The 22,592-nt window shown below is 40.3% G+C and overlaps 1 protein-coding gene across 1 annotated transcript in view; it reads right to left on the reverse strand.

Annotated features, from left to right (window-relative positions):
- KIAA0100 (KIAA0100 ortholog) overlaps nt 1-22,592 on the reverse strand; it is a 2,229,983-nt gene that overhangs the window by 944,003 nt on the left and 1,263,388 nt on the right. The window contains exon 19 of the mRNA XM_044054400.1: nt 466-584. Within this exon, the coding sequence (XP_043910335.1) occupies nt 466-584 (119 nt within the window). The remainder of the gene's footprint in view (nt 1-465; nt 585-22,592) is intronic.

The following is a 22,592-nucleotide window of genomic DNA, read 5'->3' on the forward strand; positions in this document are numbered from 1 at the left end:
GAGCAGTACCACTACAAAGTTTTATAAAAGCAGATCATTATTATTTGCATTGAAAGAGTGTATAAAAAAGCCTGACATGCTAAAGAAAGAAGGCATCAACAGTTCTGCAATTACAACAGTATTGTTTATATTTCTGTTAGATTGTTAAATGCTGTTAAAATATGTGTTATGGCTACGTACAACTTGGACATATCTGTGTGGACAGTTTTATGAGGAAAGCCATCTCGAGTTGGAGCAGACCTGGTTCTTTGGTTTCAGTAAATTGCTTGATACATGGCAGCAAGTACCATTATCGTCCACTGCAAGAGCCAATTCTGATTTTACTAATTTTTTCCATCCTTGACCTTGACTGAGTCATTAAAACTGACATATTCAAAGCTGGAAACCTTAAGGTAAACACAACATTCGCAGCCACAGTCTCAGTATGACATGGCAAAGCAAAACCAGAACCTGGAGGGTACTTACTTAGATGCAGTTCGAACATTGATATCCAGGTCTCCCTTGAAATTAAAATGGCATGGTTTCCACTCAAAGGTAAGCTTGTTCCACTCCCAGTGCATGTTCTCTGTAGTGTTGTAGGGATCCTAAACAGAAAGATAAGATAATTTAGTAAATTATTTCAATATATAGTAATTGTAAAGATACTGATATTTACTGAATCATATTCATGGCAGAAGGTAGTACAAAATCTCATCAGCATACAAAGACACATAAATGGGAGACCTGCTATCTACCATAGTCTATTCAAGTGTTACAGTTTTGTCTGGGAAAAATGAAAAAAAAATTATAAACCAGAGAACGTGCATTTTGGATGAGAAGATCCTCAAGGTTTATTAACAGTTAACTGATCAAAGAGTAGCACCAAAACAAAAAATAGCTTCCTGTAAACTAAAGAAATATAGACTAAATGCACTCAGAAGTATTTAAAATATGTTGGACTAGGAAAGACTATATAAGCACAAATGACAAACAGTTGAAAAACACAAAGTTTTAAATCTGGTGAGCTAAGTTTGAAAAAGTTAAAAAGAGAAGCAGAAACTAAAAGAATGACAGCGACTGCGGCATCAAATGAGCAAATATTTCAGAAAATAGATCTAGAACATGATGCATGAAGAGAAAACCTGCGTCTTCCCGTAGTACCAGAAGTTGGTAGGAATGGACTGTATTAAATTTATGAAGGTACAAATAATCAACTGGATTTGTGCTCCACTGAAGGATTTGTAGGTGCACTGCATTTACGCTCCTAATTCAGCCTCCAGAAAGAAGCAGACACAGATATAATTTAAAATGCATTCACACCTGCAGAAGCAGATGCTTATGATAAAATTAAGGTAAAATGAAAGGTGATGAAGAAGGGTGTCTGTGGAAAATGACTTTCCACTTTATACTAGGCAAAAGTTAATTCCAGTCATTAAGAGTTTTTTCTGAGTTTGTGGTGAAATTCCAACTGCTTTAACCAGTATTTTTTTAATATTTATTCCTAGTGAATCAAAAACATATATTGAGGCAGACCTGGCTTTGGAGGAGTCAACAAAACTCCAGTCCACAACTTGTACAAGTGGGGTGGGGCAAAGCAGACAGTGCCAGTGAAACAGAATGTTAAAAAAAAAAAAAAAAGCTTCAGCTACAGTAAGAACTACAGAAGCTGACCAGGAAAATTAGGAAAAGCTTGGACTCAAACGAGATCCCAATAAAGCAATGTGAAGAATGGGAAGACAACTAGAAATTTGTTGAACTTATTAAACAGCTGAAGAAACAGAAGTTATTAGTCCCACTACTACATGGATGAACTAGAAGAAAACCAAAAAAGTATGAGCCTCTGTTTGTGTCTATCAGGAGAAGCGAGGATTTAAACAAAAAAAATGGTATGATTAAAGGGACAGAACAGTCCAGAAGACTAATAAAGTGAACTTGGTAAATAATGGGGGAAATGAGTGCCAACCCCACTATGTGCTGTTTATTTCAAACTGTGGGAGGAGCTAAATCATATGAATCTCATTTGGTTGTGATTTCCGAAGGGGGGATCAAATGGAGGAAAAATACAGTTAAGTAAAATAGTTTTTCATTTATATATTTGTGTTAAATTGTTTAATATTGCTGTGAAATGCAATACGGTAGTAAAAAGCATGTTTCTAAATGCAAATGAGAAAAACTTAAATACAGTAATACATATGTCTATGGAGAAGTAACTTTCTTAATACAGCCGATTTGCTTATAAACACTAAGTCATTAAAATAAGTAACGCAGCTTATCAGATACAACATGAATGAGAACTGGGAAGTTGAAAAGTAAAATTAAACAATATCAAGATCAGAAGCTGTGGGGAGTAGACTCTGATGGCATATGAAGCTATTCACAGAAGCATAAAAGTTAATAAAAAAATGTTCTTGGTATCCAGAAAGTATATTGCAGACTAATTAATGTAAGATTTAGTCAAGGGCAGTATTCTTCTTTGTTTTGTAAGGTAAGTATATTAAATAATGACTGCTACTGGGGATTTTCCATAAAGTAGATGCCTTTTCAGAGCGCAAATGTCTGGCTTATCTAAATGGAAACTTCTACAGCTGAACTAATGCGTTCAAGATAGAGAAGAAATCAAGACATTTAGAAGCAAGTTTTGAAATAACTGAAGGTTTAAAAGGGAAAATATAGGAGAAAACCGATACTGAATCTGCAGATTTATATATACAGCAGCTTTAACTTTAAATGTACTAAGCATTAAGTTACATTAAGTATTTTCCTTTCACAAGACTAGTCAGTGAATTTTCCAAGTCAGCTAGTTTTTAAGTAAAAGGTTGACTAAATATATGCAGATTGATCTAGACACTCAGAAGGAGAAAAGCATATCACAAAGAATCAATAAAATATTTATGTGCAAGCCCTTGCAAAATGTATCACAGCACAAGTTCCCCTATTTTTAGGGTAGATGCCATTGTAATAAAACTGAGGCTTTTAGTTGTACATTATTCTTTATTCTGTTTTTTAAGGAAATTAAGGAAGGGTATAATTAAGAACATTATCCAGACAGTAGGGGACAGTGCATTTCCTTCAGACTTAAAAGAAGTATTGGGTCCAGGCCCGAGATTCATTAACATTAGGGTTCCAACTTAAAACAGCTGTTGGAAGGAGGTGTAGGGACAACTAACAGTAACATCTCTGGGATGGGTAAGTGTGGCACATGCAGTATTTGCAAGTTTATTAATGACGGACCTTATGTACACATAGACAGTTACAAAATAACACTAAACTGCCTAGGGTACTGTAATTGCAATACTGACATGGTAGTATATGTAGCCACCTGTATATAATGTCCAGCATTTTACGTAGGAATGACCACATGTAAATTAGGGCTACGTATTTTGGAACATAACAGAGACATTAAAATCAAGAAGCCTACAAGTGCTTTATTTAACCACAGTAAGATGTGTGGCAACTACAAAAAGTTTATATTTTTTGTTATTGACAGGGTGCCCAAAAAAGACATGGGAGGTGATGATAAAACCTTACTAGAGACGAGAGAATGTCTATGGCAGTTGCGCCTGGATGCAACAAAAACAGCAGGCATTAATGAAAACATTTCTATTGCAAGTGTTTTGAAACATAAATCCCAGTTTATTTAACAGATGATTACATGTTTAACTTTCCTTGGACAAAGTACTCACCAAAGGGGATCACATGAAACAGTTTATTAACAACCATTTTTTTCTGTTTTAAGATGTGGTTTTATCACAGTATTTCTTGTGCTGATTTTTTTCTTTGTAGCAGGGGCTGGGTTAAGTGGTTAATTGGATAATTAATTTTAATGGATGTTTTTTATATTGGCTGATTGCCTGATCAGGACTATAAAAGTCCTGATTTTTTTGAGTGTAACTGACTCTGAAGAAGCCCAATGTTATGGGTGAAAGCGCTAAGTCAGTGATTCTACATTTACAATAAAGCTGTGGTTTTTATTGAGTCCAGGATCTTTTTATTCTTACTAGTGTTCGCTCAACTTGGTGGTTTGGTTTTATTGATTCATTGACCCGATTCTAACTATCAGCTTATTGGAGCTGAAAAGCTAAAAGAACTTTGGATTTTGTTTTCTTTGCAGCTAAAAAGCACAAAGTACCTTGGCTTTCTTTTGGTTTAAGAAACCAAGAATGGAGAGGTTATTTGCCCAGTATGCAGACTTATCCAAACAAATTATTTCTCTGCTGCAAATAAATGGAGACAATGGTAATGTTTCCATAACTACTACTCAGGCTGAAGTGTTGACGTTGCATACGCCACCTGGCCCTAGTGGAAGTACCACTCAAAGTATTGAAGGTAGATTGAGCAACGTTAGCTTGGAAGGACGACACAGAGTGGATGAAGGTAGGATGTCAACACCCCTTGATTCTGAGGCACTGTTGGCTCCTCCTACCTTGAATGAGAGGCCATTGTTAGAAAAGAACACTGGTTTTGGCAATTTCAACTCTCAGTTACAGCTATTTGAAAAGCTAACAAAAAAGTTTAAATCTTTATAAATGGACAATGTTTTTTCAGAGCGTTCCATTGAACTTAATCAAGTACCGAAGGGGCTTAGACTTTTTAAGCTGCCAACAGGAATACTGGAAGACACAGAGGCGTTTCAGGACCTTATAACTCTTTTTGTTAGAACAGGTATGGACATGATGCAGATTATTATCTGCGACAATACTGCTAAACTGTCTAAACTAAAAGATGAACTATTAGCTTTAAAAACCAGTATATTGAATGACTTATTATTTGATATAAATAAAGCACATTTCGACAAAATGTTGGCAGACACTGATAAGTTTGTTAAGGCTGGTCTAGAGAGAAAGCAAGGAAAGATTATGACAGATACTACTGACTACAGAGAAAAGAGGGCTTATCCCTCTAAAAGGAGGGTTGATGATAACAAGGCAAAAAGAGCTCCTGAAGAGGAGCTTAATGTGGTACAGACTGACACTTGTGAGGGAAATGAACATTTTTTAGACTACCCACCCCCACTGAGGAGCTAAGACCGTTTTCGAAACCGTGCCCAGTATCAGAATCATACAAACACGACACCAATGAGAGGGCACACATCAACAGAGGGGGAGATGGGAGGTTCATTCCAAGGTCGCCACAATCAGTGGCACAACTGCAAATCGAACTTCAACAATTAGACTTTGGCAGTGTATATGATGAGTTGTTGGATAACAGCACTGATTCTGGCATCCCTATTTTGAACAATTCTGCTGTTGAATCTGAAGAACATTGTGACGACAGTAGTTTGGACAATGTAATATGTTGTAAACAGGATGGCAACAAAGATTTACAATTTATAATTTTTCAGATTTAAAGATTACTGAATATTATGTCAGCTTGTTGAATAAAATGTTTTTCTTTTGTTCATACCCACAGACATGAAGTTGGGAGACTATTAATGAGTCTTAAGCTGTATTCTAGGATTCTCAATTTACGGATATTTTTTTGGAAACAATCCAAAGCCCGGCAATGATTGTAACGACTAGAGTTTTAAGAGAGCTAGTGTGTTCATTCCACTGCACAATCCAACAGTTATGGTATTTGAACGGTTGTGTGAAGCCCAGATTAGGTGATGTCTGCAATAAGTAAAAATTTCTGACAATTTATCCAGTGCTGAAAAATTTTGTTTGAGACCGCTCAAAAACCATACCACACCAACCAGTACAGCGTTATGAAACCAGACAAGGGGGGGGGGGGTAGTCATCATGACTAACACAGACTCATCATCATCATCATCTTTCGGCTTTCCCGTTAGGGGTCGCCACAGCTAATCATCTCTTTCCATTTCTTCCCATCCTCTGCATCTTGCTCTGTCACACCAACCGCCTGCATGTCCTCTCTCACCACGACCATAAACCTTATCTTAGGCCTTCCTCTTTTCCTCTTACCTGGCAGCTCCATCCTTAGCATCTTTTTCCCAATATACCCATCATCCCTCCTCAGCACATGTCCAAACCAATGCAATCTCGTCTCTCTTGCTTTGTCTCCAAACTGTCCAACATGAGCTGACCCTCTAATATACTGATTCCTAATCCTATCCATCCTAGTCACACCGAGTGCAAATCTTAACATCTTTAACTCTGCCACATCCAGCTCTGACTCCTGCCTTTTTGTCAATGCCACTGTCTCCAACCCATATAACATAGCTAAGTCTCACTTCTGTCTTGTAGACCTTCCCTTTCACTCTTACTGGTACCCGTCTGTCACAAATCACTCCTGACACTCTTCTCTACCCATTCCACCCTGCCTGTACTCTCTTCTTCACCTCTCTTCCACATTCACCATTACTCTGAACTGTTGATCCCAAGTACTTAAACTCGTCCACCTTTACCAACTCTACTCCTTGAATCCTCACCATTCCTCTACCCTCCCTCTCATTTACACACATATATTCTGTCTTAGCCCTGCTGACCTTCATTCCTCTGCTCTCTAGAACATATCTCCACCTCTCCAGAGTCTCCTCAACCTGATTCCTACTCTCACTACAGATCACAATGTCATCTGCAAACATCATAGTCCACGGGCCTCCTGTCTGATCTCATCTGTCAACCTGTCCATCACCACTGCAAATAAGAAAGGACTCAGAGCTGATCCTTGATGTAATCCCACCTCCACCTTAAACGGATCTGTCACTCCCACTGCAGTCCTCACCACTGTCACACTATCCTCGTACATATCCTGTACCACTCTTACATACTTCTCTGCCACTCCCGACTTCCTCATACAATACGACAACTCTTCTCTAGGCACCCTGTCATATGCTTTCTCCAAGTCTACAAAGACACAATGCAACTCCTTCTGACCTTCTCTGTATTTCTCCAATAACACTCTCAGAGCAAACATCACATCTGTAGTGCTCTTTCCTGGCATGAAACCATACTGCTGATCACTAATGATCACCTCCCTTCTTAACCTAGCTTCTACTACTCTCTCCCATAACTTCAAGCTGTGACTGATCAATTTTATCCCTCTGTAGTTACTGCAGCTCTGCACATCACCCTTATTCTTAAAGATAGGTACCAACACACTTTTTCTCCACTCCTCAGGCATCCTCTGACTTTCCAAAATTTCATTAAACAATCTAGTTAAAAATTCCACTGCCATTTCTCCTAAGCACCTCCATGCTTCCATTGGGATGTCATCTGGGCCAACAGCCTTTCCATTCTTCATCCTCTTCATAGCTGTCCTTACTTCCTCCTTGCTAATCTGTTTCACTTCCTGATTCACTATCCCCACATCATCCAACCTTCTCTCTCTCTCTCTCATTCTCTTCATTCATCAGCCTCTCAAAATACTCTTTCCATCTACTCAACACACTCTCCTCTCTTGTGAGTACCTTTCCCTCACTATCCTTTATCACCCTTACTTACTGCACATCTTTCCCAGCTCTGTCCCTCTGTCTAGCCAATCAGTACAGGTCCTTTTCTCCCTCTTTAATGTCCACTCTCTCATACAACTCTCCATACGCCTTTATCCTTAGCTTTCGCCACCTCTCTCTTTGCCAAGCGCCTCATCTCCTTATACTCATGTCTACTTTCTTCATCTCTTTGACAATCCGACTTCTTCTTCGCCAGCCACTTCCTCTGTATACTCTCCTGTACTTCCTCATTCCACCACCAGGTCTCTGTCCTCCTTCCTCTGTCCAGATGTTACACCAAGCACCTTTCTAGCAGTCTCCCTTACTAGTTCTGCTGTAGTTCCCCAGCTATTCAGTAACTCTCCACTGCCTCCCAGTGCCTGTCTTAACTCTTCCCTAAACTCCACTTCACAATCACCCTTTTTTTAACTTCCACCATTTAATCCTTGGCACTGCTTTCACACTCCTCCTCCTCTTCTTGATCACAGTCATCCTACAGACCACCATTCTATGCTGCTTAACTACACTTTCCCCTGCCACCACTTTACAGTCTCCAACCTCCTACATAGGATATAATCCACCTGTGTTTATCTTCCTCCACTCTTGTACATCACCCTATGCTCCTCCCTCTTCTTAAAATACGTATTCACCACAACCATGTCCATCCTTTTCGCAAAATCCAAAATCATCTGACCTTCTGCATTCCTCTCCTTAACACCATACCTACCCATCACTTCCTCATCCCCTCTGTTCACTTCTCCAACATGCCCACTAAAGTCCGCTCCAATCACTAGTCTCTCACCCTTGGGTACACTCACCACAACTTCATCCAACTCACTCCAAAATTTCCCTTTCTCATCCATCACACACCCAACTTGTGGAGCATATGCACTAACAACATTCATCATTACACCATCAATTTCGAGCTTCATAAACATCACTCTGTCAGACACTCTCTTCAAGACTAAAACACTCTTGGCATATTGTTCCTTTAGTATAACCTACCCCATTACTCCTGCCATCCACACCATGATAGAACAATTTAAACCCGTTTCCTAAACACCTGGCCTTACTTCCCTTCCATCTGGTCTCTTGCAAGCACAATCTATCAACCTTCCTTCTCTCCATCATATCAGCTAGCTCTCTTCCTATACCAGTCATACTGCCAACATTCAAAGTTCCTACCATCACTGCTACACTCCTAAACTTCCTCCTCTCTTCCTGCCTTCGCCCTCCTCTTCTCCTTCGGCCAACAGTAGCCCAATTTCCACCAGCACCCTGTTGGCTAACAGTACTGGTGGCGGTCATTGTTAACCCGGGCCTCGACTGATCCGGTATGGAAATATGAAATTTTCGCGCCATAAGTTATGTGGCAGAATTTTTACGCCAGATGCCCTTCCTGACGCAACCCTATGCCTGTAAGATGCAAGTACTATTAAATGATGGTGAAACTTATGAAAGTGTTTCTAGGTTTGATGTACACAGGGCCTATGCCAAAATTGATTGGCAGTTATATGAATTTGTGTGTGATGGGATAATTTCTAATTAGGAGTTTAAATACCTTACAGTGGAGAACCCCATTATTCCCTCTATTTTTAGTATCCCCAAAATTCATAAAAAATGTAAATTTTCCACCACTTAGGCCCATTGTAGCTGCTAAGGGTTCCAAAACAGAACTCCTAGGGGCATATATAGACATCACTTGTAAGAATGTGTTGAACAATGTTCCGTACATTTTAAGGGACTCTTGGCACTGCCTTGATAATATCAGAAATTTAAATTGTGGTGACGACTTTTGGTTTGTGACTGCAGATGTAGTCAACTTATTTTCGGTGATCCCCCACCATATTACAATTGATAGCTTTAACAACAGTCTGGTAAGTACAGTGATTTACACCATGTAAAAAGAGGCCTGCTTGTGGATTTGTTAGAATTGGTATTATCCAATAATTTCATCTTGTTTGATGGGGAATACTACAAGGAGACGAACGGGGTTGCGATGGGTGCCAGATGTGCACCCATCTATGCAAACCTGGTGTTGGCAGAATGGGAACAGCAACAAGTGTTTAATTCTGTCTATATGTCAAAGATAATATCATACTTAAGGTACCTGGATGACACTTTGATTTTGTGGAAGGGCTCAAAACAAGAGTTGGAAGATTTTATTGGTTATTTGAGTAACACGACCACTTTTTTAAAATTTACAAGTCATGTGGACAGAGATGGGATTGAATTTTTAGATATTCTTTTGTACAAAGAGAATGGCCATATACATTTAAATATTTACCGTAAAAAAACATACAGCAACTCTTTTTTAGATTATGAAAGTTTCCACCCTCAGTATCAAAAGAAAAATGTGGTGAAGGGTCAAATGATTCGATTGTCAAGGCTTATTAATCTGGATGACTGTTTTAAATTTGAATTGCTGAAGCTTATTAACATGTTCATAAAAAGAGGGTATCCACTGGATTTACTAAGTTAAGTAAGGATGTCGAAATGAGAAGAAGTAATTTTAGACCTATTTTCTTGGATTAAAGTAGAAGTGTTGGTTCATCTAATACCATTGAGATTAATACACTTTCTACTAAAAACTCTATGGCAATGGTGCTGGATTATAATGATTCAGATATGAAAATTAAGAACATTATCCAGACAGTATGGGACAGTGTATTTCCTTCAGACTTAAAAGAAGTATTGGGTCCAAGCCCAAGATTCTTTAACAGTAGGGGTTCCAACTTGAAAGAGGTGTAGGAACAACTAATAGTAACATCTCACAGATGGGTAAGTGTGGCACATGCAGTATTTGCAAGTTTATTAATGACGGACCTTATGTACACATAGTTACAAAAGAACACTAAACTGCCCAGGGCACTGTAATTGCAATACTGACATGGTAGTATATGTAGCCACCTGTCTATCATGTCCGGCATTTTACGTAGGAATGACAATACTTAAATTAAGGCTACGTATTTTGGAATATAACAAAGACATACAAACAAGAAGCCTACAAGTGCTTTATTTAACCACAGCAAGATGTGTGGCAACTACAAAAAGTTTATATTTTTTTGTTATTGACAAGGTGCCCAAAAAAGACATGGGAGGTGATGTTAAAACCTTACTAGAGATGACAGAATGTCTATGGCAGTTGCGCCCAAATACCAGGTATTAATGAAAACATTTCTATTGCAAGTGTTTTGAAACATAAATCCCAGTTTATTTAACAGATGATTACATGTTTAACTTTCCTTGGACAAAGTCCTTACCAAAGGGGTTCACATAAAACAGTTTACTAACAACCATTTTTTCTGTTTTAAGATGTGGTTTTATCACAGTATTTCTTGTGCTGTCTTTTTTCTTTGCAGCAGGGGTTGGGTTAAGTGGTTAATTTGATAATTAATTTTAAGTGATTTTTTTTTTATATTGGCTGATTGCCTGTTTAGGACTATAAATGTCTTGATTATTGTGAGCGTAACTGACTCTGAAGAAGCCCAATGTTATGGGTGAAAGCGCTACGTCAGTGATTCTACATTTACAATAAAGCTGTGGTTTTATCGAGTCACGGATCTTTTTATTATTATGATTAAGTGAACTGTTTGGAAAAATTGTGACATAAACTCTAACAAATATGACATTGTGACTATGCAGTCAATTGTTACAAAGTTTATGTAAGCTGCTAGTAGGTAGAACATGCATGCCAGAAAGTAACATGTACATTAAGTTATTGTAACTTCAAAAAAAAAAAAAAAAAAAAAAAACAATGGCGGCTTTGTCAATTGTAACATGAAAATAAAAGGCCTTGCACATACAAACAAAAGCCAACAACACTAAGCTATTTAAATTGTCACATTGCAGAAGATGCATCTAGACAGAAATGAAAATATGAGATTTCGGCATAGACGTTTAAGAAGAACAATTAGTGACAAAGGAAACGGTGTTATTATATTGATACATAGAGGTTTTTCAACTGCAGTAGAAGAGGTAAAAAAGACAATAAAAGAAGATTTGTGGCAATGAGGGGATACTGGCAAGTAAAGAGATTTACCTTGGTATGCATTATAATTTCAGTTAATAAGCTTAGAAAATTTGGGGAAAAGAATACATTTTAAGTAAGGTACTTTATTTCTTTCTAGGTAGTGAATGAAATTATAATATGTAACTGTGAAGATGTATCAAGATGCCCTGGAAGGGAAATTATAACTACATAGGATACATTTTTAAAGGCATACACGCAAGTATTTGATATCGAGAATGTTATTTCAGTGGCTGCAATTTAGATAATCTGCATATTCTCACAGATAAAATAACTGGTCTATGGACAGAAACTATACAACAGAGGAGGATACACATTTAGTTGAAAGTACTGAGAATGAGCCAATAACGATAACTAACCTTTGAACTAAGATAAAGATTCTGAAACAAAAAGAAAGACACACTGATGTTATCATATTAAAAACAGGGGAATTTAAGAGATGGGTAAGAAGACAGAAATAACCCACAGGGACTTGCTAGCAATTGGAATAAAAATAGAGATTCATTTTAAAATATAGTGGAATTAAGAGAGAGAGAGAGAGATGTGGGGAAAAAAGTAACAAAACTATTTATAAGAACTGCCAAAAGCTAAAATGTTGTTGGAGGAGTGTCTTACAAATCAGGAAGAACTGCATTGTGCAAATAGCAAAATAAGTGATTATTTGGAAGATAAGCAAGAATTTATGTAAACTTTGGTTAAACAGTCATTTTCTGATAATAATTCCAGAGCACAGAAATGTTTAGTATGAAGATTTGGACAACACAAAGTGAAAAGACCTTTGGCAAAACTCAGGGATACTATGATAAGAAGATTAACTAGGAATCCTGAAGAGATGATATTTTTTTCAATTTTATGAAAATTTTTACAGAGCAAAGGAGTGGGAAAAAATCAGGAATACACAAAATGTGAATCATTTCTGGAAATATTAGACATTCCAAAGTTTGGTGTCATGGATGCTCAACCAACAAGTAACAGTCACATTAGATAAAGGAAAAAAATGTGATGTACAACTAAGCAACAGGAAAATCTCCAGGAATGGATGCAATGCCTGCAGAAAACTAGAAGGTAGGAGGAAGGAGACTTGTGAAAATTTGGAATGGGCAATTTAATAATGTTTTGTACATGCATTATATGAGGAGACAGTGGTGGTATTGATACTAAAAGAGGGCAAGAATCATGCAGACCCTATCTCTTATAGACCAACTTTGATTCTAAATCATGAGTATAAAGTGGTTATATGTTTGGTTCCCCTTTACAAGATTGAATTACTGAAAGCTCGAAAGTCATAAGATCGAGTTCAAAATCTCGAGTTTCAGTAACTCGAAATTGTGAACGGGAAGTGTAAAAAATTAGATTAAGGGTTTTACTTAGCGTTTTGCAGGGGGATGGGTCCCCCTGTACTGTTCCTTCCTTAATGTGCAGGTTTCATGACCGCACTTCAGCGGAGGAATGGAAAGTGTCCCGTTGTGAGCTTATGCATATAGCGCGTAATGGTACATTGCCATCTCCTCTGCTGTAGTGCAATCTTGGAGTTGGTATATTTAAGTAGGGGGGTTTGGGGGGTACAGGAGGCACAGCCCCCTGCAAAAACCTTTGAAAAAGTGTTTTTTTTTCTTTCATTTTGTGACCCTTCACAATTTCGAGTATATGACGACTCGAGATTTTGGGCTCTGGCTTATGCATTTCGAGTATTCATATATTCGATCTAGTGAAGGTGAACCATATGTCTATATTGCATAACAGAATTGCAAAAATATTACCAAAGCTTACAGATATATATCAAAGTGATTTGTGGAAGGGAAATAATCATTTGATAATACAAAATGAATGACGATTCAGAAAGAATCAGAATATTAAAAAAATTATTACAGTTTTTTTTTAATCTGGTAGCAGAAAAATCATTTGATAGGATTTGCTGGAATTCATGAGTATGACAGTGTTAGAATTTGTATTCCCAACTAGTATACTAGTGTTAATAAGGAGAATACATGATGGACCAGAGGCAAAAATAAAGGTGGGAAAAATCCTTTGACAACTTGAGTCTGAATAGTGGGAAAGTACAGTTTTGTACCCACCATTAATGTAGATGTTCGAGTGCTAATACAGCTGCAGTCATAACAGATGGGTTTTCCTGCCGTCAGGCGGGTCCTCAGTCGGCCGAATTCCAAAGTCTAGGTCCGGCATCGGTTGTCGTCGCTTCTTCCCTGACGTCAGTGCGACAGGGGTATAAAAGAACCAGCCGACGCCATTTTCTTCAGTTTTTCTTGCCCCAGATGTCAGGTGCCCCCAGAAGGAAGGCAATACATAAATTTATGCAATAATGCAATGCAATATAATCAAAAAACAGTAGTTGCAAGCAAATACACCATAAATGAATACCCAATCAGGTTGTATGAGGAGGTGTTAGCCAATAGGCCTGTCCCAAGATGGGAAGGAGGGAGGGAAACCTGGACTGCAGCTGTATTAGCACTCGAACATCTACATTTATGGTAGGTACAAAACTGTACTATGTTCATCGTGCATACAAGCTGCAGTCATAACAGATGGGTAGAATTCCAGAGCTAAAAAAGGGGTGGTTGGCACTAGGTGGAACTAGGAGGAGCCAGGATGCCCTGCAAGACTGCCGTGGCAAAGCCTGCTCTAGTTTTGGAGTATAATGGTAGGTGATAGTGCTTGGAGAAGGTATGCACAGAACTCCAAGTGGCTGCTTCCAAAATATCTTTGGTAGGAACCCCTCTGAGGAAAGCTGCCGAGGTAGCTGTGGCCCTTGTGGAGTGAGATCTGATGCCTGCAGGTACAGTTTTACCATGAAAAGAGTAATAAAAGCGAATGCAGTGGACTATCCATTTTGAGATTGTCTGTTTGGAAATTGGCTTCCCTTGAGCTCCTGTAGCATAGGACACAAAGAGTTGCTCCGATTTTCTGAAAGGCTTTGTTCTGTCCAAATAATAACGCAGCTGTCTGTAGATGTCCAAGGAATGTAGTAGTCTCTCCCCTTTGTTTTGAGGATTAGGGTAAAAGGTAGGTAAGTGGATAGCCTGATTCAAAGCTACCCTGGATACCACCTTTGGCATAAAGGACAGATTGGTTCGTAAGGAAACTCTGTCCTGATGGAAAATGATGAAAGGCTGCACAGCCATGAGGGCTTGTAGTTCTGATACCCTGCGAGCTGAGGTGATAGCCAGAAGGAAGACTGTTTTCCAGGAAAATATTGCAATTCTGTTGAGGCAGCTGGCTCAAAAGGAGGCAAGGTCAGTTTTTTTAGAATTAAATTGAGGTCCCAAGCAGGTACTGGTTGTTTCCTTGGGGGTTTTATATTCTTAGTCCCTCTGAGGAACTGTCTTAAGAGGGGGTGAGAGAATAAAGGAGGATCAGTGTTGTATTCTGCAGAAATGGCTGAGGCATGGATTTTGATGGAGGAGAATGAAAGTCCACTGCTTAGCATCTCAGCTAGATACTGTAATATTTGAGGTAAATTCAGTATTCCAGGATTCTGGCCCTTTTTCTCATTCCAGGCACAAAACAGTTTCCATTTTGTGGAGTAAGCTTTTCTAGTAGAAGGCCTTCTGGCCTCCAAAATGACATCTTGCACCTCCTTGGAGAGTAGGGTCTGTTGTGAAGTTAAAGAATCTTCCATGCAGCCAGATTGAGTGTTTTCAGCTGACTGTGAAGAGTTTTGAAGCTGTGCTGAGTCAGAAGAAGAGGCATTAGAGGTAGGGTCCATGGTGGGGAATGCGTCAGGCTCCTCAGGAGTGGGTACCAGTGTTGTCTTGGGCAGTCTGGAGCAATGAGAATCATCTTTGGTCTGTCTGCTCTGGTTTTTAATAGAACTTTGGGCAGCAGAGGAAAAGGTGGAAAGGCATAAACTGTCATTGTTGTCCAACTGAAAGAGAGTGCATCCACTCTCCAGGCCTGTGGATGAAAAGTCCTTGAGCAGAATTTTGCCAATTGGTGATTTTTGTGGGAGGCAAAGAGATCTATGTCTGGCCTTCCCCATGCTTGAATTATCTCTGTAAAAACTTGAGGATGCAACTTCCATTCATGTGGATCTGTCATATTTCTGCTTAGGTTGTCTGCCAGCGTGTTTTCCTTGCCTGTCAAGTACTGTGCTTGAAGTTTGATTTGTAATTCCAGAGCCATGTTCCAAAGAGACATGTCCAGCCTGCATAGGGGGTATGAATGGGTTCCTCCCTGTTTATGTACCACATTACTGTGGTGTTGTCTGTCCTTATCAATAGTTGAACTGGATGCAGAAGGTCTTTGAAAGCTATAATAGCATTTATTACTGCTAGCATTTCCTTTTGATTGATGTGTAGCTGCTTTTCTTTTTGGGATCATTTGCCCTGAATGCACCGAACTGTCATGTGCGCCCCCCAGGCGTAGTTCGAGGCGTCTGTTGTGATGACTTGATTTGCTTGAGGCTTGCAGAATGGGAGACTTGTGTTTCTTTGGCATGCTTGAGCCCACCACAGAAATTCCTTTTGAAAACATGGAATCAGTGGTATTATTGTTTCCAAACTGTGGCTGTGTTGAGACCATAGGTTTTTCAGGTACCACTGAAGTTTCCTCATATGCAGCTTTGTACATGGGATTAGTAGGATGCAAGATGCCATGAATCCCAGAGCCTGCAGGATTTTCCTTGCAGTCAGCCTAGTGAAATTTGCTAGTTTTCTGAAGTATTGAGTTAGTTGCCCCTGTTTCTCTGGCGTGAGGTAGGCCATCTGGGTGTTTGTGTCCAAGTTGGCACCCAGGAAAATTATTGTTTGAGAGGGTATTAGCCCTGATTTCTTTTTGTTGACTGTGTATCCCAGAGAATTCAACAACATTATTACAAAAGTCAGATGTTTCAGAAGTATGTGCCTGCTGTCCGCTTGGATCAGGCAGCCATCCAAATATGGGTATATTTGTATCCCTTGAAGTCCGCAGTAGGCAATTACTGATGCCAGGAATTTCGTGAATACTCTGGGCGCAGTAGATAAGCCAAAGGGCAATGCAGAGAATTGATAATGGGTTGAACCTGCAAGAAATCTGAGGTATCTTCTGCAATCTTGTCTGACTGGGACATGCAGGTATGCCTCCTTGAGGTCCAATGTTACCAGCCAAGACTCCTTGCCCAGCATGGGAAGAAGCTGCTGTAATGTGAGCATCTTGAATTTTGGCACAAGTAAAAATGTGTTTAGGGTGGATAGATCCAAAATAGGTCTCCAATCTTTTCCCTTCCTTGGTACCAGGAATAGTCTGGAGTAAAATCCTTGACCTTGTTCTTGTGTAGGTAACCTCTTGAATAGCTTTCATGTCCATGAGATCTGAAATTTGTTTTTGTGCCTCTGCCCTTTGATTGTGTGGCAGGTTTGGCATGCCTCTCATTTTTGGAAGGGTGTGAAAATGGAATCTGTAGCCTCTGTTTATAATGTCCAGGATCCATTTGTCTTTTGTGACAATATGCCAATTTTTCGAAAATAATGCCAGTTTTCCGCCTAAAGGTGCTGCCATTTGAGCCTTGCTTGGCATGCAAAGGGGAAAGTCATTGGGTCTGCTTTCTGAATGGCTGTGAACTATCCTCACCACCTCTTTGTGTAGGAGCTTGCCATTGTCTGCCTCTAAACGATCCTTGAGATTGCCCTCTGCCCCTCGGGCGCCTGTATCTACCTCTTTGGGGTCTGTCCGTGGCTGGAAAGGACCAATTTTTGGAAGGCCAATTTCTACTGAAACGTGGAGGTTGTACCTGTAGGAAATCTTACACTGTTTGCATTGATTTAGCCTTTTCCTCCATTTTCTTTAATACCTCCTCAGCTTTAACACCAAATAATACATCGTTTTGCAGAAGGGCATCTAGTAATTTAGCTTTGACATGATCTGGCAAGGTTTGCTCTTTGAGCCAGGCATGTCTACGTATGACTGATCCTGTGACAGCAGCTCTACATGAGGCCTCTAAAGCATCAAAACCACATTGCAAGGTATGTTTACCCACTTGTTCTGCACTATGCATCAAATCCTGCAACTCCTTCAAGTCTGGTTGTTCAGGTTGTGACATTTTGCTTCTCAACTGTGATAACAGAAACTGTTGGTACTTTAACATATGGAACTGGCAGTTTAATGCCCTCATGGTTAAGGTGGCTGAGGTGTGTACCTTTTTCCCCCACCTTTCTAAAGCTCTGGAATCTCTCTCTGAAGATAATGGATTTTTAGCAGTGGAGGCCTTAATTCCCTTGGGGCCCTGTGAAATAGTTTCTGGGTCAGCCGCATGGCTTTTGTATAGGAATTGGTGTGAGTCAGGAACCCAGTAATACCTGTCAGGCTTGACTGGGGCTGGAGGTAAGGAGTCTGGGTTAAGGCAGGCCTCCGAATACACATCATCTAGAATGTCTAAGACAGGAGGTATAGCCAGAGGCCTGTGCTGAGGGAGCAAGAGAAAATCCCTAAGCCTTTTCTTGGAGTCTGAGTACTCTTGGCCTTCCCAGTGGAAGTATTCCCTCAAGGTATGCAAGGTTTCCCCAAAAGAGTAATCCTCAGGGGGGGAGACAGAGGGAATGGACTCCTCTATATCAGAATCTTCAAAAGGGGAGTAAGAATGTTCCTGGTCATCAGAATGCTCTGAAATAATGGAGGCCTGGTCTGAGGAGGGGGGATTCTTCCTCAACTCTGGGCCTTTTGTCCGGGGAGGGTTGAAAACCCCTGATAAGAGTAATCAAATCCTCAGCCATTTTGAGCATCTGCTTTTTAGGCATGGGGCCTTGAGAAGGGCCCTGTGAAGCTTGTCTCTTAGTATGCATGGCTGCTTTAGATTTAGTGAAAGCCTTGATGGAAAAAGAAGAGGAAGGCCTGAAGACACCTTGAGAGGTGGCAGACCTGTCTAAACTCTGAGTTTCACCGCCAAGAGTGGCTTCGGTATCAGTAGTCGGGGTGTGGGCTGAAAAGCCTGCGACCTCGGGTACAGTAGACACTGCCAATGAAGTGTCGTCGGTAGTCAGGGGCTGCGTAGGCATCTCACTGAGAACCGGACCACCTGTAGTCGGCTTTGGCGTGGTGTCGGTAGAAGCCGCGGACGTCGTATGTTGGTCCTTATCTATGCGTCTTTTACTCAAAGCTGGAGTTGGGGTATCCGACGACATAATGTAATTAAATTTTTTGTCAAAAAAGTGTTGGGCGAACTCCATCCAATGCTTAATGGTGCGTCTGTTAAATGTAGCACAAAAACGACAGGCCGAGACGTCGTGGTCTGGGCCTAAGCAAGGAATGCAGAGGGAATGAAAATCCTTATGCGGTATTTGCTTCCCACATGAAATGCAATTATTAACTTTGTCTGACATCGGTCTGAGGCAAGAAAAGTTTCCCCAACGGGGTACTTAGCTTTCAAGAAGACTTCGGTTGCAAAATATTCGTAATCTCAGGAGCTGGCCGACCGGCACTTGCGAACTGCTCCTGCTTCGGGCACAGCACGGCAAGAAAGACTGGAGAAAATGGCGTCGGCTGGTTCTTTTATACCCCTGTCGCACTGATGTCAGGGAAGAAGCGACGACAACCGATGCCAGACCTAGACTTCGGAATTCGGCCGACCAAGGACCCGCCTGACGGCAGGAAAACCCATCTGTTATGACTGCAGCTGTATGCACGATGAACATCAGGCAGGGATGTCCTCTTTCATCCCTCTTTTTAGCTACATACTTGGAACATTTAGCTAAAAGATAATAGATTCCCAAATTCCAGAATATAATTAGTGTGTCAGTCTTTAAAATAGTTTTATTTTTAAGAAGATATTATCTTGAATTTTGCAAATCTAGAATCTGACATTAAGGTATTGTGGGATATTTTAAGAGAGTTTCAAGTACTGTCATAAAAAAACTAAAACGAAACGAACTTAGAAAACTCAAAACAAAAATGGTAGTAACAAATAACGCTAGTCGTTGTTAAAATAACTTCTTTACTTATTTCTTGTTAGCGCTTTCATGCACGCAAATAGATGCACTTCTTCAGACAAGTTTTAAAACACTGAGACGCCATATATATATTATAAATGAAAAAAGCCAATAAAGCAATTAATCAATTAGTAACAATTAATTACATACAGCCCTAAACCAAATATTATTAAATTCTATCAAACAATTCGATATATTTTTCATGTATTACAAAAATCAAACCACAAATAAAAAAGTTTTTTACCCATATGAATAAAAAAGGAAAAATCTTACTTTCAGTGAATAACACCAATAATATATATATATATCTACACAAACACAGCAACTCACTTATAAGACCTAAAGCTATGGAATTTATGTAGAAGTAATTAATAATAAAACAGTATATCATTATATATGAAAAGAAATATATATATATAAAAAATATTCTAAAAAATATACAATAATAATTACTGTTACCATACATAAAAAAACACTTATCTATCAAGAGCTTTCAATTTAAGTAAGCATTTTATAGAAGACATATCATTAATACCGGGGTGGACATATGCATTAGTTTTTAATTGCCAGAGCAATTCATGCTCTTGCAATTTCAAATGCCATGGTTTAACATAAATAAAGGCACAGCAGATTATGTGCCGACATGTAAGTTCAATATCATCTACATTTACATGATGCAAAATATGAAGTATTTAGGCATATGGATTAAAAAAAACACACTTTTGTGGCAGCTAAGAATATGTGGCAAAAGACCAAGCAGAAGAGTATTAAAAATAAGAGAGTGGAAACTAATGGCAATGGACATGAACAGTAAGCTACAGGCAATGAAAATGTTTTAGTTCCTTTGTTCAAAGGTTAGCATATTTAATCAGCCAGAGGAATAGCTGAGGATAACAAAAGAGTTAAAGGAATTAACTTTAGATGGGAAGGGAAGACGAAAGTGAGACAAAGTTACTCCTACTGAACAGGATGGTTTATGACTACCTGGTTTGAAGGGATACTTTAAAGCTACACAAATGAGACATTCGTGCACAGCACAATCAGATGGCTATAAATCAAAGTGGAAAAAGATGATGGTGGAGTATGATGGAAATATGAGGGATGCAAAGAGGTTAGGGATTTAGAAGCAAAAACAAGCCTTTAAGGAGAACAGAAAAGTACAGTTGTGTACATTTACCATAAATGTAGATATTCGAATGTCTTCACTGTTGCAGGCATCACACATTTGGGTTATCCTTGCCAGGGTAGCCCTTGGCCGGTCCGAATACCAGAGACTTAGTATTTCTGCGTCGGTTGCTGTGACTTGAGGACTGACACCAGGTCTTCAGTGGTATACAGTAAGGCAGCTGACGCCATTACAACAGTTTTTCTTGCCCTAACCTGTCAGGAGCCCCCAAAGTAGGAGGCCAGGTTCTGGTGGAAGAACCCCACCAGTGGAAAATAAATACCAATATGGCCCTTGTAAGGAAAGGAGAACAACAAGGAAGAATGGTAACAAAAGGAGAAAGAGAAAAAAGGGGGATGGGGGAGGGAAACCAGGACTGCAACAGTGAATACACCCGAACATCTACATTTATGGTAAGTGTACACAACTGTACTTCGTGTTTCACTGTTGCAGTCATCACATTTGGGTAGGTTCCCAAAGCTGAGGAAATGGGTGGAGGCACTCAAGGAAGCTAGGGGCTTGCCAGGATGCCCTGCAAGACTGCAGAGGCAAACCCTGCCCTGGATTTGGGGAACAGAGGCAGGTGGTAATGCTTGATAAAAGTGTGAACAGATGTCTGGGTGGCAGCCTCAAGGTTGTTCCTGGTGGGGACTCCTCTGAGGAAAGCTGCAGAGGTGGAGGCTGCTCTCGTGGAGTGTGTCCTGACCCACTTGGGGGTAGGATTACCATGCTGTTTGTAGCAGAAATAGATGCAATGTGCTATCCATTTGGAAATGGTTTGCTTGGAGATGGCTTTGCCTTCTGCCACTGTAGCAAAGCTAACCAGCAATTGATCAGACTTTCTGAAGGATTTAGTCCTGTCCAGATAGAATCGGAGCTGTCTGTGCACATCTAGAGAGTGAAGAATCCTTTTCGCCTTGTTCTGGGGATTAGGAAAGAAGGTGGGAAAATTAATGGATTTGGTTGAGAGCCACACTGGACACCACCTTGGGCATGAAGGATGGGTTAGTTCTGAGGAATACCCGGTCTGCATGGAAGATGATGAGGGGTTCCACAGCCATGAGTGCTTGCAGCTCAGAGACTCTTCTGGCTGAAGTGATGGCCAGAAGGAAGGCTGTCTTCCAGGGGAGAAATTTTAGCTCTGCAGAAGAAGCTGGTTTAAAAGGAGGCAGGGTGAGCTTTGCTTTTCCAAGACAAAGTTAAGGTCCCGAGCTAGTGTTGGTACCCTTCTGGGGGGCTCAAGTTGCTAGACCCTCTGAGGAACGGTTTGATCAAAGGGTGTGAGAAAAGGAACTGCTCAGTGGGGAAAATGAGCAGAAACAGCAGAGGCATGATTTTTTATACAGGAGAAAGAGAGACCACTGTTGTAGTAGGTCGGCTAAGTAATCCAGGATGAGAGGGATGGAGGGCTGTGCCGCATTGGTCCCCTTAGCCTGGATCCAGGTGCAGAACCTTTTCCATTTATCTGCATAGGACTTTCTGGTGCTAGGGCACCTGGCCTCATGGATAACATCCAGAACCTGTTTAATGAGGATGGCAGATTGGTTCAAGGTTAGGGAATAAGCCAAGCTGCAAACTGAGCATCTCTATTGGGGATGCATGAATTCCCCTTCCCTCTGGGTTAGGAGGTTTGGAATCTGAGGAAGATGCCATGGGGGTAGCAGGGACAGGCTGCACAGCAAGGGGTACCAGTGCTTTTGGGGCCAGTCTGGAGCTATAAGAATGGTCCTTGGTTTTTCCTCCCTTATTTTGAGCAGTACACTAGGGATGAGAGGTAGTGGAGGAAAGGCATAGACCGAGAGGTTAACCAAGAGGAAGGACAGGGCATCCACTTCCCAAGCCATGCAGTGATGCTCCCTGGTGCAGAAGTTGCGGAGTTGATGGTTGGTGTGGGAGGCAAAGAGGTCGACCTTCAGGGTTCCCCTTCTGAGTTATTAGGGTGAAGGTACTTCTGTTGAGCTGCCACTCGTGTGGGTCCAGAAGGTTTCTGCTTAATTGGTCTGCCAGGGAGTTGTTGAGAGAGCCTGGTAGGTATTGTGCTAACAGGTGTATTTGCATGGAAGAGGCTGTGAGCCAAAAAGTCACGGCCAGCCTGTATAGAGGGTAGGAGTG

The sequence above is a fragment of the Protopterus annectens genome, chromosome 13.part0 (assembly GCF_019279795.1).
Source record: "Protopterus annectens isolate FY-2018-M chromosome 13.part0, PAN1.0, whole genome shotgun sequence".
NCBI lineage: Eukaryota > Metazoa > Chordata > Ceratodontiformes > Protopteridae > Protopterus > Protopterus annectens.